At 37.8% G+C, this 17,513-nt stretch overlaps 1 protein-coding gene across 1 annotated transcript in view; it reads left to right on the top strand.

Annotated features, from left to right (window-relative positions):
- Positions 1-17,513, top strand: part of LOC104927904 (CUB and sushi domain-containing protein 1) — a 294,884-nt gene that overhangs the window by 135,126 nt on the left and 142,245 nt on the right. The window contains exons 10-12 of the mRNA XM_027281351.1: positions 3,879-4,000; positions 16,611-16,714; positions 17,131-17,243. Coding sequence (XP_027137152.1) covers positions 3,879-4,000; positions 16,611-16,714; positions 17,131-17,243 — 339 coding nt within the window. The remainder of the gene's footprint in view (positions 1-3,878; positions 4,001-16,610; positions 16,715-17,130; positions 17,244-17,513) is intronic.

The raw sequence follows: 17,513 nt of genomic DNA, 5'->3' as shown, positions 1-17,513 counted from the left end.
AGCCAAGTTATTTTAAATTGTTTTGTAGATCCAAGAGCTTTGAAATACGCCTGATATGTTAAACAAAACTAGAAACAAATATGAATAAAATTATGCATGAAACAGTTCGCTTTCAATTTCCATTTGAATTGTGTAGCAGTACAGACACTCAATATGCATTACATTTCGTATTCTTTCAAGCAGAAGCGGAAAATATTTGTGAGATTTTTAAACTGCGGAACAACTTGTTTTTCTTACCTTGAAACTATAGAAGGGCACATTTTAGAGGAACATCATAATTCAAAAGGGGAAATTTTAGTATGACACAACATAGCGACAGCTGCAAACCACACATTCAAGGTAATGTGTATTTGACAGTGATTTATGTCTTTTGATATTTTATTTGTAATTAGAGAGAGGCTTAGATGTGGAGAGAGAAAATGAGAGTGCAAGAAAGGACAAGAGAGGGAAGAAAAGAAAAGCTATTACACTCAAAGGAAAAAAAGCTACTCTACACAAACAAGTAGGCAGGCAGAGGTTAAAAATTCCTATAGTGTTGCTGTGCTGTAGTGTGTTATCTGGTATGATCACTCTCCTGGGATTCAAACCCATGAGCCTCTCTCATTCTCTACTGAGACTTTAATGTTAATTAGAAGCTGGTCTCTGGGATGAATTGCCATGAATGTGTTTCTGTGTGTATGTGTGTGTACCTGTGTGTATCACTGTGTGTTTCAGCTCTCTTTTCTAATTAACAGGCAGATCAGTCATCTGAGGTCCTCCTCTCTCCCCCTTTCTCTCATGGTATTTTGTGTCTCTGTCTCTTTCTTGCCTTTTTGCCCTTCCTCCTCCTCTTTCTTTTCTCTTCCTGTCTCCCATTATTGTCTTTCACATGCTCGACTCTCTATTTCCACCTCTTTCTAACCTCTCTCCCCCGTGTCTCCCCTCTTTGACTCCCAAACTCTCTATATTTGCAAACTTCTTTATTTTATTATTTTTCACCCATTGGTCTTTTCTACTCCTCGCCCCCACTGTTAGCCTGTATCATTCTTATGTTCGTCTTATACCCTTTCTTGTCTCAAATGTCATTGGCCTTCCCTCCCTCTAATGGCACTGATCGCCTCCAGCTAACTCATTATGATAGATAAAGGGCAAATATATGATCTGAACTTCCCCAGCGGTGTGATAGTGCTTGTTGACTAAAAATGACTGAAAATGTCAAGTAAGCTCTTTAATATTATGTGCTTGAGAGAGAGGTTTTTTAAGAGGACTTTTGACACTACACTTTTTTTTTGCCAACTATCCCTTTAAGGCAATAACACATGGGTGACTTTATGAGGCACTGAAGACAAGAAATATTACCTTGAATATCACAAAGGGCAAAATCAATATGGATAAAAAAGAGCACTAGGAAGAATATTATGAAAAATGCTGTTGATAACAGGGATCTGCAGAGAGCAAAGGTACTGAATGTTTAGCTGCAGAGGAGGAGAGCATTTTTTATTTTTTTTAAATACCCATTTCCTAAAAAATAAAAGTCATATTATTGCCATGCTAGCAGAATGTCAGATGTATGTTTGTCCATCGTAAAATGTCTGAACAGGTACTGGATGGGTTGCTGACCTTGGCATTACTCGCAGACTCAAAATTACACTTGTAAGGATGCCTCTAAAACTATAGGTTTGCTCTTTTAACTGTACATATTAATGATAACTTATAGTCTATAGTCTATATTTTAGCACGTCAGTCTAGATATTTCAACATTGGTTTAATATTTCTGTCTTTAAAAAAACACTTTTAAGCTATAAATATTGTGTTTCTGATGCCTTTTTCATATTTTCTATTGATATTGTGTTGTATAATTTAAGGGATTGAGCTAAATAATAGAAACAGCCTCTAATAAGTAATACGATCAACACATTAAGTAATGTGTTTGACATTTTCTCAAGAGAGACCTCCAATTTCTTGAAGTGACAAGACTTTTGATTTAATTCTGGTTTGTAGTTCTTGAAGTTGCTCTTTTTTTGGGGGGATTTCCTGAATTTGAACATGGATTTGACCTGTCTGTTCAAATTAACCAACGTGTGATGGTTGTTGATATCATTCATCTCATCACCATGTTTGGCAGTAAACATTTTTGGTTTAAAAGGCTCTCTCTTTTTCCAACAGACAAATGTGGGAAAAGAGATGAAAAGAAACCTTTTTTTTTATTATTTTTTCCATTGCACAGGGCCCTAGGTTTTGTGTTCATAGCAAGGTTTCTGAAAGGCAGCACTCATATAAATACTAGATTTGTGAAGCTCATGATGTTTACAATACTTTTTCTCCCCATTTACATATATGAAAGGGCAGAATATTAAAAACACTATTCAGTAATATGATTAAGATGCACTCTAGTACATCCAATCCTTATCCGTTTTGTGTGCAAACATGGACTTAGAACTATTAGATTTTTTTTATTCTGTTATACAGACTGCTTCATGAATATATCGGGTCACCTATCAGGGGTGGACAGCTGAAGTCAGATAGGGAGGCAGGGAGAAACAGGCCTATAAGCTTATCTTAGCTTAGCTTAGTTTATCTAATAATCAACCCACTTCAACTTTAAAGCAGCACTGTGTAGCGATATCACCCCCAGTTTCAGGCCTGAAAACCTCCTCTCCTTGGTGAACCAAAACACCTGTGGTACAACCACTAACAGTCCACAGTGCTTTGAGCTCACAGTCCAGGCAGCAGGGCCAACAAACTGAGCTAACATCAGCTAACAGCAGCTATAGTTGGCAGAAGTAAAAATCTGTAAATCACTAGGAGTGATGTGGGGCAGCCAAAGGACATCAGAGGGGAAACTAGAAAACATTTTCTCGATTAAATATGACCCAGTTTCACCAAAATAAGTGGAATAGTTGGTGCTTTGTTACTTAGTGCCACAAAGCGTTACACACTTCTTGTAGGTGATCATACTGGAGCACAAAGTTATATAGTGCAAGAACAGATGTATCACCTAATTACACGTAGCATCATCATGACTTAAAATCTGTTATTTTAAGTTGCTTTAATAATTAACATAAAGCAGAGTTATCAACTTACAGTGTGAAACATTTTAATCTTTGTAAAAGATAGCTGAGATAAACGCTTTCTATTTTAGTAGAAACATTTTAATTTTGTATGCACACTGTTTTACAATTACATCAGGTGTATCATTTGCCTTTGTTTTTACTTTTTACTCATAAGTATATGAATATAAAATTTGTATTGTAAGAGGGGTGATGAACAGCTGGAAACATGACCCTCTCTACGAGGTTATCACAATTTATCAAGTGTGATAACCCCTGAGCAGAGAGAAGTGTTTATCTTTGACTGACTGATGCGAATGACCAATGAAAGGCTTGACAGTCTCATCGCTGATGACTTGTAAAAAGGTTAGTAAAGGTCACTCAGCGAGTTTATCAAATTTGAAACTGGTGCAAACTGTGCAATAGATTAGAAGTAAGTAACAAGGTGAAGCAAAAAATAGAATGAGTAATGAGTTTAATCTCACCAGCAGTTGGTGTTTGTGCAAAATACCTGTGAAAAGAAAAATGTGGAAATGGAACATAATTGATTGAATAGCAGGACATTTTAAAACAGACTAAACGTCTTTAATTTATTAAAGGTTGCACTGATCATTGTAATATTTCCCCATGTTAAATATGACACTGAGATGTCTTTATGTAAATATGTACACTGAACCATGGTATTTACTTTCCTCCCTCCTCTGTCACCGCCACACCCTCTCTGTTTTTTTCTCTTTTTAAGGTAAGAAGCCATTTGCAATCTGCAAGCGTAATTTCAATTACCCCATAAATCTTTTTTAAAACTCTGTGTCGCTCTGTCTCTCTCTCTTTTGTTATCCTCCTCTGTAGCTCGTACCTGTGGCAGCAACCTAAGGGGGCCCAGAGGGATCATAACTTCACCTAACTACCCTGTTCAATATGAGAACAATGCCCACTGTGTGTGGGTTATCACTGCAATGGACTCTGGGAAGGTGAGCTATTTTTTTATTTATTATTTTATTCACCCTTTTATTCACAACAACTCTCTACAAATGATCTACTCTTTTGAAGATCTTTGCCATTTGGATGGATATTAACAATGTGTCATTTGAATATTTTTTATTTCTTTATTTGTTTTCATTGAGTGTGTGTGTGTGTGTGTGTGTGTGTGTGTGTGTGTGTAACTGCCCAACTGTGAAGCATAGCTTTCCTCAAAATGACAGAGCCTTCTTGTAGTAAATGGGAGATTAAAAAATACAGTGTGAAGTGACATGAGAAACCCACACGCACACAAATATTTTTTTTGTGGTCCAGTCATGAGAAAGTTGAAGGGCCGTTGTTTTAGGCTTTCCGTTTGTTTTCCTGCTCACTGACTGCTTCTGTTTCCATTGCTGAGCTCACGGTCAACATACCTCCCCAATTTCATGAAGCCAACTTTGTTGTTGACTGTTGTATAGACATGAATTATTCATATACCTGCGGTACAACATCTCAAGTTTCTATATCTGCACTTCCTTTTGTGGTATTATCTTTTCCTCATGTCTCGTCACATATCTTGTCTTCACTTCGACTCCCCTCTCCCAGTTCCTGTACTCCTTGCTCTCCACTTTTCCCCGTCTCCCTCCTCTTTACCCTCTGCGTGCCTCTCTCTCTTTTTTTTATCCCTATCATCTCTGTTCTTTATTCTCTACTCCTCTCTCCTAACCTTTCCCCCTCATCGACTCTGCTCAGCACTGCTCCCTTTTCCATCTCTCTCTCATTCATCTTCCTTCCTCTATCATCTTCTTTCCTACTTTTACTTTGGTTTGTCTAAAATGTTAAGTTTGAAGATGGTGAGAGGGGAGAAGGGTAGAGAAAAAAGAGAGCAAGACTACAGAGAAAAAAAGAGAGGAGGAAAGCAAAGAGGAGCAAAATGGGGCTAAATATTCAGCTAGCTACTACACGATTAAACACAATTATACAGTGAGCACAAGGAAAAGAGAAAAGGAAGAAAATACTCAGTACTCAAGTAGATACTTGACGTGCGTCACTGAAGTTTTTTTCTCTAAAGATGAAATGGAGAAATGGAATCTGCTCACCTCTGAGCCTCTGAGGGGGTTGGATGGAGAAATACTGAGATATGATTGAGAGGAGAGAAGAAAAAAAAAGAGAGAAATGAGAAATGTTTTTGTTTTTTTTGTTCTCACCTCTGTGTCTCTCTGACCTTGATAGAAAGAAGTAGCAACATAAGATGAACAAGAGCTTTATGTCAGTGCGGATTTATCTCATTCACCTACCGATGACATTATGACTGAACATGTTTTCTTCTGTTCTTATTTAAAGCAACTTACAATATTACTTATTACTTACTTATATTTTTACTATAGGTAAAAGGAATTAATTGACACAACTGCATTTGTAAAGGTTTTATTGTGACAAATGTACAGCATATCTTATCTGTAACGGATGAAAGTCGTCCTTGTGTTTTGCATGTGTGTGTGTTGCTTGGGTTTTAAAATATAATATAATACAATAGAGTATAATAGATTCACATAGCCTCAGCCTATGACAGATGGAATGTATTTTATCTGTTCTGTGTACCGCCTGTGTGAATGTGCGTGTGTGCGTGCATGTGTGTGTCGAAAATGCTTGAGGTTTGAGAGTACTTTAAGAATGTGCTATAATGACAGATTATCAGCTACTACAGCTGCTGGCATTTGCAGAATGTCACTATCTACATACACAGAGGGAGAGACAAGGACAGTGACGAACAAGAGGATAAAGACAGTTATAGACTAGACTGGAGTAGAATAAAAGAGAATAGAATAGAATCGAAATGAATGTCGCTGTGAGTGAAATTAAATCTGATCCCTCCAAAATACTGAGACATTGGAGTTGCACTGTATTATATACAATGAAATGAACAATTGTTGCACTATTTTTATTGCCTATTTTAGACGTAATGCATATTCTTTATTCCAGCACTTAGTGGAATGATTCAGCTACACATTTGCATGCTCATTCGCATATTCCTAATTTGCATGTTCTTCATCTGCCTTTCTCTATGACCGGTACCTGGCTGACTTTTATGCTCACAGTCTACAAATCACTCGACCGGCCATGACGAGGCTGTTCCCCCGTCTGTTTTCTCCAGTGACCATTCAAATAAAGTTATTGGAAGTAAATATGTCCCTTAATGATGTTGATAAAAACAGAGAAAGGCAGCTACTTTGTGCATTTTTTTTTTTTTTTGCAAGACAGCCGACCTAAAATTCAGACACACTAGATTGTCCAAGAAGATCATTGATTGTTCAGGCAATTAAAACCAACGTTGTGATGTCCTTCAAATCAGTGCAATGTCTGCCAGGCTCTAGATACACAGTTCACAGAGTTTTTCCAGTCTTTACTTTACTAGTATTACTGTATGTGATATAAGATGGCATCATGTAGACAGGTTGAAAACTAACTTCATCTAAAATTGAATCCATGTGTCATGAAATATATAAATGAATCTGACTATTCTATATGAAGCGCCATATACATATCTATGGATGTTCAGAGCGTTTAAGGATATTTGTGAATATTTTCATTATTAGTAATTACTTATTTTTATCTTACAGACCTCAACTGAGCCTCCGTTGAGCTGTCAAATGCCCTTGATCAGCTAGTTTGTTTTTCTTTTTTTATCAGAAGTCTCTTTGTGAGGACATCTTGCTTAAAAGCCCTTACTTGTTTTTTGTTAACCTCCTTCCCAAGCACATCTTCCTTAAGTAGAAGACATATGTATTCCCACTAGAACATTGATCTTTAATCATGATTTAATTTGGTTATACAGGAAATGAGACAGATGATTAAACACACCACTTCAAATCCCAAGTGCATGTTCCCCAGAAAAGAAAAAAAAAGATGTTTATATGTGCTTTTTGTGGCTGGTTAGAGACAAAGTGCAGACAGAGAGAACAAGATATTTAAAGAGTGCAAGTGAGCATGAATTAAATGAATAACAGTCATCTTTCTGTAGACCTTTCTTTTTTCTCTTTACATTTCTCTGATTCTATCTCAGGCTCCTGTTTGTCTCTTTCCTTCTTCCTCTTATATATGCTGTCCTTCTCTTGCACAGCCTCTGACTGACTATTATTCCAGATGACTTCTTTCATCAATAACACATACAAAATTGAGACAGAGCATTTTTTTTTTCATGGAATTGACCGTGTCTTTTTGTTACTTCTTTGTGTGGCTTTATGTGCACAAGTTTCAGTAGCCAAGTAATTCTGTCTGGTTGTGTGTCTGTTGTCATTCTGTTAAGTTCTGAATAAAAGCAGCACAATCAATATGGTTTGTAATGGTCTGACAGCCTCTTTGAGTCGTGAATGCACTTCTATTTGTGCGTATGTGTCTGTGTTATTATTTGTGTCAAGGGTGTGCACAGGCATCTAGTTGTGCGTGATTTTATGAATGTTGACTGTGTGTTTTCTGTCTGCCAACTTAATTGCTAACTGCCAGAGGTTGTAAAAACTATGTTGTAGGGTAAACTGTCAATTTTCAGGTAACAGTGAAGAAAAAGTTGGGTGTGCAGCAGAAAAAAAGGACTTCTATGTCTCTGTGTGTATGCGTGGGTGTGTCTGTGTGTGTCATTCATTTGATTCATCAGTATCAAGCAGATAATTATTTTGTTCAAGTCTGAACCATGCCTGACTGCTCACACACATACACCCTGAAACGCATCATCACACATGCCCATTAGGCCTCTAATCATTGCTGTCTTTTTCCTGATGAATACATATTAGTGTGTGTGTGTGTGTGTGTGTGTGTGTGTGTGTGTGTATTGGATCTTGGGGTCATTGTCATGCATGGATCATCATCATATTCGGCATCACTTTGTGCTGGCAGGACACATTCTGTGACGTTCTATCAGATTCTGTTACATTTTATTTGATACAGACCAATAAAGGCCTTAGCTAGAATATGTTTAAGTCCGATACTCACTCCAACAGTGCATTGTTTTACAACATGCCCCATTGTTCAAGCAGTTACATCATAATGACATAATGTCCAACATTCAATGCATCATCACAATGACATGTGTTTAGTTTAGTACATGTTACAACTTTACAAGTTTGTTTTTAACTGTAAGAAAAGTCTGTATTTTTTACTGCTTGGGTTTAATTTTTGTAGTTCTGGCCATTGGCCCTATGGATTATGTCATTTTCTTAGTGATTACTCTGCAGTTTTGTTAAAAAAAAAAAATAGGTCCAACAAGGACCAGATCATTCATGTTGGAAACAGTCCAACAGTTTTGCCAGATAAGTGTCCACCTTATTTGGAAGTGAGACCAAAAGTGAGTGCATCAGCAATGTTGCTAATAACCCCTCAGTGGACAGAAAACTGTACACACTGCTACATTAGGTTACATTGAAAAAGGAACTATGTCTGCTAACTGTAATGGATTTTCTTTTTTTTTTTGCAACAGCCAGTTTAGGTCATAGTTTAGTTTTCTCTTCCAAATAAGTTTACTTTGTGTGATCATCTGACTGTTATTACCAACTTGGACCTATCTTAAGTTGTGTTGTTGCTTTTGGAGATTTTATTATTAAGACAATGTTATCATCAAACAATGGCTCAAGCTACAAAAGGTAAATCTTGAGTTGTAATAAACCTTAGTTTTTTTTAATGGTATAGGACTAACTTTTCACTTGAATTACTTGAACTGCTGACACTGTAAGCTTGAGCTCAGCTACTACACTCTGTATATTTACTTTAATACTGTATGTCTTGTTGTGTTGGTAGGACATCGTTGTTACTATAATGAGACAGTGTGTAATTTCTGAATCATTTCAAATTGTACAGCATAGACCTCATAGCTCAGGGAGGATGTTGATCACATAGACTGAGCATAATGCATCAGCAAAGTGCAGAGTAAATAACCATCAGTGTCCATGGTAATGGAAAGACATTCACCAATAGCTGCCTAATTAGCACATTATCTCAATTCAGGGCTTTTTGCTATTCTGGCTTTTGACTGTAATTTGGCAGTCTGACTGCCCATAATTCTCAGTATTAGCTCTGTCTTTGGCTCTCATTCCTGAACCCTTACACCTCTCTACCAAAGGAGGCTGTCCCCGGTGATGCATGAATCAGCAAGGTCACACTTTTTATTTTTGTTCACTGGCCTCTTCTGATGGTGGTAATACATGAATTACATTTTATTTTAGCTCTGTAATGTAAAGCATTCTCGAATAAAGTCTCTGCCAAAAGTCAAAGGGAACTTCTACACACAGTCTGCTGTTGTCATGTAGTTTTCCCACGTATCACAAAACAGTTTATAATGCAGTGTCCACAGAGCCGTCACACAGCTGTTGCTCAAACATAGTATGCAGTTTATTTTCCTAAACTGTCTAGCCAACAGGTCAACAGCACTCAAAGGTGCTGTAACACCTCAACAAGGGAGTTATTTTATCGGACAGCAGCCGTTTGCTTTCTTACCACTTAAAGCAGAGGTCACCTCGGGGCAGGACTGCAACAAATAAACATGGCACATCTGGGTACTTTCAGGGTACAGCCAACAGGCTAGCATCCATGCCATTCTATTTTTAAATTGACTGGTACTGATGATTTGTCCCACATGGAAAATCACTTGTCAGATCATATAACAACACTGAGACGCAATAAGTTGGCTCAAAAACACTAACTTATGAACCCAAGATGCAGTAAACACCACAACTATTGTGTAATGAAACCATTTTATCATATGCCGATGTAATGACCTTGTTACATGCATTACCTGTCAAGAAATTACTCTCTAGTGGCAAGATCTTGAGGAATTCAGTCATTCAGCCATTTTACCTTTTACCTCTGTCACCACTTTTTTCCTGTTTTCACTGATCAGAGATTGAATGGATGTGCCAGCATATTGACTAGTTGGACGGCTTCCCTACGGTTACCTCTCTGCACCATAGACCACATGTTTATTTTCATTCATGAGCCTCTTTTGTTTTCTCCATTCACTTTTGTCTGCAGCAGAAGGCATTTAACAGGTTCTTCAGGTGCGTTGAAAGCTGTTTAGATCTGAGGGGGGCACAGTGGCTCAGAGAAAGTCAGCTGACCTGGGAACAGCTAGCAGCCCCAGCCTCTTATCTATTGTTTTCATTTTCTCCCTGAGCTGTTCTGAGTTTCCCCTTGGCGATCGTGTTTCTTCACACAGTCCAAAGACATGCACGTCAGGTACACTGTTAATGGGTGATTGTATATCTATGCCAGTCCTGTGATTGTCTGGCCATCTGTCTAGGTTGCTGTCTTCCCTCTGGTCAGTGCATACTGGGACTCTGGCCCCCAAGACCTTGAATAACAATAAACATGTAAAGAAAGGCAATGAATGAAATTCACAGCTTGATTTATATTAATGAGAGCATGGGAACAGACCATGGGAACCACCCACATAACAATTAGTATAACAGAAATAACTCCTGAAACATTTTATGACTTAAGAAATAGCAGTCTGTCAAGTAATTGGTTGGCCCCACCGCTAAACTACTACAGTAGCTCATGTTCTGGCCTAGTGAACTGTATGAGACTGTGACACTGGACCTCTATGCACATTCAGCTGCACCTGCAATAGTCACTTCTTTTTGCTGGGCAACAACTTGCAGAGTCTGTTCTAGTATACATTCTGCTGCATGTGTGTGTACTTCATTGTCCAGCTGCACGGTGTGTATCTGTCGTAAAATTCACACCAGCTGCAAGATGCAATGCACTGTGAAAGGATATTTATAACGCTCTCTTGAGCTGCAAAGAGCAGCAAAAGTGCTCCTAAAATTCTGATTAGATTGTCAAGAGACTGAGTGTAGAAACTATGAAAAAAATGAAATATGTTAATAAGAGTAATCTGATAAATCGTTGGATTTAGATTGTTTGTTTTCTGTGACTGATTACATTTTGAAGATAACTTTCCTAGGCATGAAGGGCACATTGTGGGTTGTGTCCTCAAGCAGAGTTTCAGGTTATTCCATACTTGTTTATTTGGCTGAAAGTCTAAAAGTAATCTATTGGAGAGAAAAAAAAAAGGCCCCAAATTGCCATTGTGGCAGCTCACCAATGACTCGACATAGCTGCATAATCTCAGCAAGGGAGTTCTCCTGCACTCTGCTTTCAGGACAGCTGTTCCCTCTGTACTACTTCTGACAAGGGGTCACCACAGTACATGGTTTCAACTTTTTCCTGACAGTTTATTTTGGACTCATGGCAGTAGAAATGCATTAGAGCTCCAGGGGGTACAGTATTTGCAATATTTATGTAAAGATACACCTGTCTTAAGCCTAAATTCCATTGGGACTGCAGCAGAATAGTTTGTCAACACTGATTCTACCACTGTTTATACACTTTATATTACTAAAATGGTTTATTGGTTAATTAGTCATCAGACACTGTCTATGTGTTAATGAAACAACATTAATGAAACAAGCTTTCTAACCATGCCGCCAGGAGGTGCACCAGGCATCAAAGCCAGTCTGACATGTGATGAACACCATACTTTTCCCATAGACTTACATTGTGAAAGAAGCAGGTGTTAAACGGAGTGTCACAACCACTGTGAAAATGACTTGTTTCACTATTAGAATTTGAGCCATTCGGTCTAACAACATCTGCAAAATCAAGGCACTAATGCCCATAGAGCATATAGTATACGTTCATCTGTGTAAGTTCTTTACAGCAAGAAGTGGCTTTTTTGGCGAAATGTAGCACTGAGTAACTTTCACAGGGAGCCCCACTTCCAATGCTGTATTCAACTCTCTTTATACATTCATGGTTCTAACCAGAGGAAGTCAGACAACATGATTTTGCCTCTCTAGTCTAGCATTCTCAATCTTAGACCCTTCAAGTTTGTAATCATGATGTCATGTTGTATAATTTCTAGGCACTTTAGTGTGTTAATTTCGTCACCCCTCTTCTTAGTTAGGGTTGTCAAAATGTGCACTCTGGCTTCAAAATATTGGATTTCCATTTTAATTTCACTCATATCACAGTTATCACACACACACACACACACACACACACACACACACACACACACACACACACACACACACACAGACGCCCACTTACTATACACCATCACTGCCAGCTTTTGATTCAAGTGACTCAATTTGTGAATGTGTTGTTTTGTCAGAGAATAAATGTACAAAAACAGCATTCAGTCATTCTGTCATGTTTTCCAAAGCAGTACCAGGTGAATGCTTCAACTTTATTAAAAGATACATTTCATTTTGCAATGTTTGCCACATTTACAGTGGATCAGTGAGAGGTTGATCAAATCCTGAGTGAAAATATTGACTGCAGTTTTAGAAATCGCTGTGCGATGTGAGGAAAACGACTTGTTGTGTTATGGTTGTTTGGTGTGGTAATAATGAGGAGGTTTGTGTTGCTGCCACCAAGATTGAAATAAAACCCATGTGTACTGCCCTTGGCAGGGGTCACCTCAACTTATTCTGTTGTTGAAACGGCTGACTGAACGTAATTCATTACACGTACACAGATTGTTTTTGACATTTTAACAGGGCACAGATCAAACCTTATTTTTTTAGGAAAACCTGCGAGCTGCACAACCACATCGTAAGTATGTTAGGCAGGCTTCCAACTGACCAGAGAACCTGAGTATAAATAACCAGGGAATAGTCAGAATAATAGAGAGAAGCCTGAAGTGCCCTTGAGCAGGACAATTATGGTACAGTGAAGTAGTCAATAGAATGCAACGATTGTCCATTTAAAAAAGATCCGGATTTCACTTTACATAGGTGGACAGACAGACAGACAGACAGACAGATACATAGATAGATAGATACATAGATACATAGATGGATAGATACATAGATACATAGATGGAAAGATACATAGATACATAGATGGATGGATGGATGGATGTGTGGATTATGTGATAACCCCCCCCCACACACACATACACACACACTGTGACTCAGCACTGCTTCAGCTCAACAAGGGAATTCAGGAACTAGTCCACCCAATTATGGCTGTGTGTTCTTTTGCACTGCTCTGACGTAAGGTCACAAAAGTGAGGGCAGGATCAGCAGCCATAGTATAGTTCTTCAGTTTCAGTATTTTCTTTCTGGGGCAATGGGTGGGGGTGTAGGAAACCAAGCCATTATTGTTTTGCATTATTTTTGAGATACGCTGAATTGGTACAGTGTGCACTGCATGTAATGTTTATAAAACTCTGTCTTACTGAGCAGCAAAAGTATGTCTTTGATTGTTTGACTTGAATGGCATCTGCTGTAAATTTAGGATGATAGAAAGAGAAAGATTATCGTCAGTTTCTCCCTAGCTGTGAGGGTGCCTTGAGGAAATCCTGAAATTTGCGGCACTGCATCATTACTGGCTGACTGACTGAAGGTATTTCACTGTAGGTTTGGATTGCACATTATTTTAATGGTTAAATAGCCTATTGAGCTGCTCTTAGCTACTCTGCTGCTTGCTAATAACCTGAACGTGATAATGCTTCACTTACCCCTTCAAAGAGCATCCACCCTTAAACAGAAACCGTTTTCTTTTTTTCTTTTTCTGATTGTGGACCGGTACAGTACTAAATTTGAACATGGAGACAGCCCTGAAATACTAGTAGTATTCTACTGCAGAACCTAAAACTCAAGAATGTGTTTAAATAATAATAATAATAATAATAATAATAATAATTAATAATAATCCTAATATAATAATAATATAATTAATAATAATAAAATACTGAAAGATCAGAACTGCACAACATCAAACTGATGACAAATTTGTGTTTAATGTCAACACAGTTTGTCTCAGTTGAAGATTTGTGAATGCCTTATACTTTCTGTCCTTTCTTCCTTCCTTCCATCCTTCCTTACTTACTTACTTGCTTGCTTGCTTCATTCATTTTCTTTCTTTCTTTCTTTCTTTAGAAAATAAAGAAGCTAATCTAGTGTAGTTTGGGGTTGCAGGCTGCTCTTAACGCCTTTCTAAATGGGCCCATTTGGATCTATTGAACAACACTGAGCTTTTTGCTAATGACCTTCCTGTGATAACGCTTCAATTCCTTCCTTTAAGTCTGCTGCTTCTATGCAATCTGCCTTGACTGTCTAGACACACACATACACACAACCATATGAATAAACACGGAAACATGTAGGCACTGAAACACAGCCAAACTGTGCTCACGCATTCAGTGATACATCTTTCTGTTTCAGTTGTTAAGACAGATATACCCGAAAAAAAACACGGACACACAAACATATGGATGCGCAGAAAACCAGTCTGTTTCAGTCTTAACAGAACCCTAACTTTTCTGACACAAACACACATACAGTCCGCAGCAATACCTCATTTTTCACACTTCTTGGTTTGATTATTGCATTTCACGTGGCTAGATTGAAAACCCAAACAAGGTGCATTAAAAAAACAAACAAACATACAATTTAATTTCAGCTTGACTGCACATATGTCTGTGAGTGTGTTTTTTTCTTGATCTAGTCTTTAATTATCCATTAAAATAGTCATCAAACTAATAGTTTGACCAATGTTTGGCAGCTGAGAGATGCTTTTCTGGATCCCCCATAACACCTAGGTAGTTGAAGTGATCAGCATTACTTTTGAAATGAAACATCAGAATAATTTAACAGCAACATTGATGTATTGTATCTTTAAAAAACAATCTACAGGCACCCATGTATTCTTGTGAACCTTTAGATAAAGTAACAAAAATAATACAAAAACACATCAAGTAGAATGGTTTATTAAAGCTCCCTGTGATTTGTTTTTAGCCAGGAGTTAATACCTCAAAGTTTTGCTTTGCATCTTTTTCCCATTATTTGTAGTTTTAGAAAGACCAAACATTGCCAGAGGCTGCATCGTTCAGTGTATAATAAGATGCTTTGTCCAAGTATGAGTCTCATATTTATTGAGGTGCGTCTTGAATATAAGTTTTTCCTTCACATATTAACCTGTTTGACTATCAGTACAGTACAGTTTTAGTGATATAGTGCGTGTGTGTGTGCATGCATTTAAACTATCTATGTATTATTATATATGTGGCTGTTTGCCATTCCTTTCATTGTGGCAGTTAATCCTCCTTACATTATTTGAACATTTGCTTGCCATTTTTATTTTTGACAAAGCACACCCAAAGGCTCAGTTATGCATTGCTGATTCCGGCATGCTCAAATGATTTCTACATCCTTAACACCTGCGGTAAGGTTTTTCCTCACTGTAGTTTGATTTGCCATTGCGATGGATTCTCAGCCATAATAGTTCATGTTCATGGTTAATTTTAGTCCACTTATAGTCCAGAAACTCTGACTGAGACCAGTTCTTTTCTCCGATTGAGACCAGCTCTTTTCTCTTAGAAGTTTTCTGAACACAGCAGAAGCCTGCCATCTCCCATTCTGTCAGGGATATGATCTACACCTAATAAATAATGGACAAGCAGCAAATAATAGCGCACGATAGATTGATGATCTAGTGCTGTACACATGCAACTACAGCCATGAATGTACCTGCAAGTAAGGCATTTCATTTCTGTGTTCAGCAGCAGAGGGGTATTTGCAGTATGCGTAGCTCCCAGAGGTGATTTGTGTAACTATGAGTGTAAAAGAGGAAGCTGCCAAATAAAAGCAAGGGTGCTTTCAGTTTCAGGGTTTTGTTCTTTCACTCTGCTCCCTTTCATTAAAGATGGATTATTTTGAAAAACTAATATGTCACTGTCAAATTAATAGTTATACCTTTGGCAATGCAGCTTTAATTAAATAAGATGATGGTCACGGCCAAGAACACCGGTTGTCTCTCTCACTCTTGTTCTGCTTTTATCTTTAATAAACCAATGTTTTTGAATAGAATATTTTCTCCCATATTTGTTGTCTCCTGCCTCAAAGAGGACACGGCTCCAAATGCCTTTATCACCTTTTTGTTCTTTCAAGCTAATAATTTTCTTTTTACGTTTAATAAATTGGATAACTTGTATGATTTCCCCTTTGTGTGTTGTTTAATATTTCAGCATATCAGGGCTGCCCCAGTCCCCCCTGTCTTTGATGATACTCACGTTTTTTTTTAAAGAAAATTGTTTTTGAAGATGTGAATACCCAGCATGCACAATATAGTGCTTCAGAGAGTATGTTAGTGCATTGTTCCACTCATGAAGGTGAGTCCCTTCACTGTGAAGAAATGTTAAACTTTAGGACTATTTGGACAGGGATAATAGAAGCCTGCTTCATATTTCCTGCTCTAAAATAATTTTCCTCCATGCTAATTAAATATGACTTTGTGGCACAAAGTCATATTTAATTACAGGAGTCATGAGGTCATGAGGTTGGCGAAGACTGACAGTCTTTTCAGAAAAGGTCTTTATTGTTTACAAAATGGTACTTTATAAGAGATGTTCAATGTTATTAACATGCAACCCATAACACCATGTAGTACTTTCATTGCTCAGGAGGCAGATGTTTGTGAAACAGAACTCCCATTTCAATACTATATAACTATAAATTGTGAAAAAAAAAACGCACAAGAACATTTCTGCATCTTCCTTTTGCTTTTATTAGTATTCTCACGTTTCCACATGTGTGTTTTAATGCTTTCTTTGTTTTGTTTTTCCAGGTGATTAAGCTGTCGTTTGAAGAATTTGACCTGGAAAGAGGATATGACACACTAACTGTGGGAGATGGAGGCAAGATAGGTGATACCCGGAGGGTACTCTATGTGTAAGCATCACTCACTGTATATGGCCTAGTAATATTGTCATGAAACAGTACATAACAAGCTAATGGTGGCAATTAGAAAAAACAACTGGAGATACGTGGACGGCATCATGTAGGTACACATTATATTTTTATTGGATTGGGTTATTACTTTATGATAATTTGATGGAATTGTTGGAATACACATGGTGCTCTGAACTACATGTGGTACAATAGGAACGTGGCCTTTTTTCACTGCTCAAAAACAACACTGTACAGCCACCTTAGCTTAAACCATCTAAGTATGAACATGTTATTTTAGGTATGTAAATAATTGTAAGGTTTCTTTTAAGTCAAAAGTGATAAACCAGTAATAATGCTTGAACGCTGACATGTGTTGTGTTGACATGTATATTTTCCTTATGTGTGTGTGCATATAGACTTACTGGCTCCAGTGTCCCTGACCTCATCGTTAGCCTGTCCAATCAGATGTGGCTACACCTGCAGTCAGATGATACAATCGGCTCTGCAGGGTTCAAGGCAGTCTATGAAGGTATGGCTTTGTAATACAACCGCTTTAAATGAAACGTTTGAGCCACACTTTTCTTTCTCCTTTTTGTAACACGCAGACACACACACCGACACACACAGATATATACTCACATAATGGAGTGTGAAAGTCATGGCATTGCTGATGCTGACATGGTGATTCAGTACTAAACACAACTGTTGTTGTCCGCCCTTGTGTATACATTACTATGCGTATTACTAGAAGGTAATAAATGAATTATGAGTCAATCAGTTGATCGTTTTGCTTGGTTAT

Source organism: Larimichthys crocea, chromosome VIII, assembly GCF_000972845.2.
Source record: "Larimichthys crocea isolate SSNF chromosome VIII, L_crocea_2.0, whole genome shotgun sequence".
NCBI classification, from domain to species: Eukaryota; Metazoa; Chordata; class Actinopteri; family Sciaenidae; genus Larimichthys; species Larimichthys crocea.
Note: the sequence above shows the minus strand (reverse complement) of the source record. Positions and strands in the feature narration are given on the sequence as shown.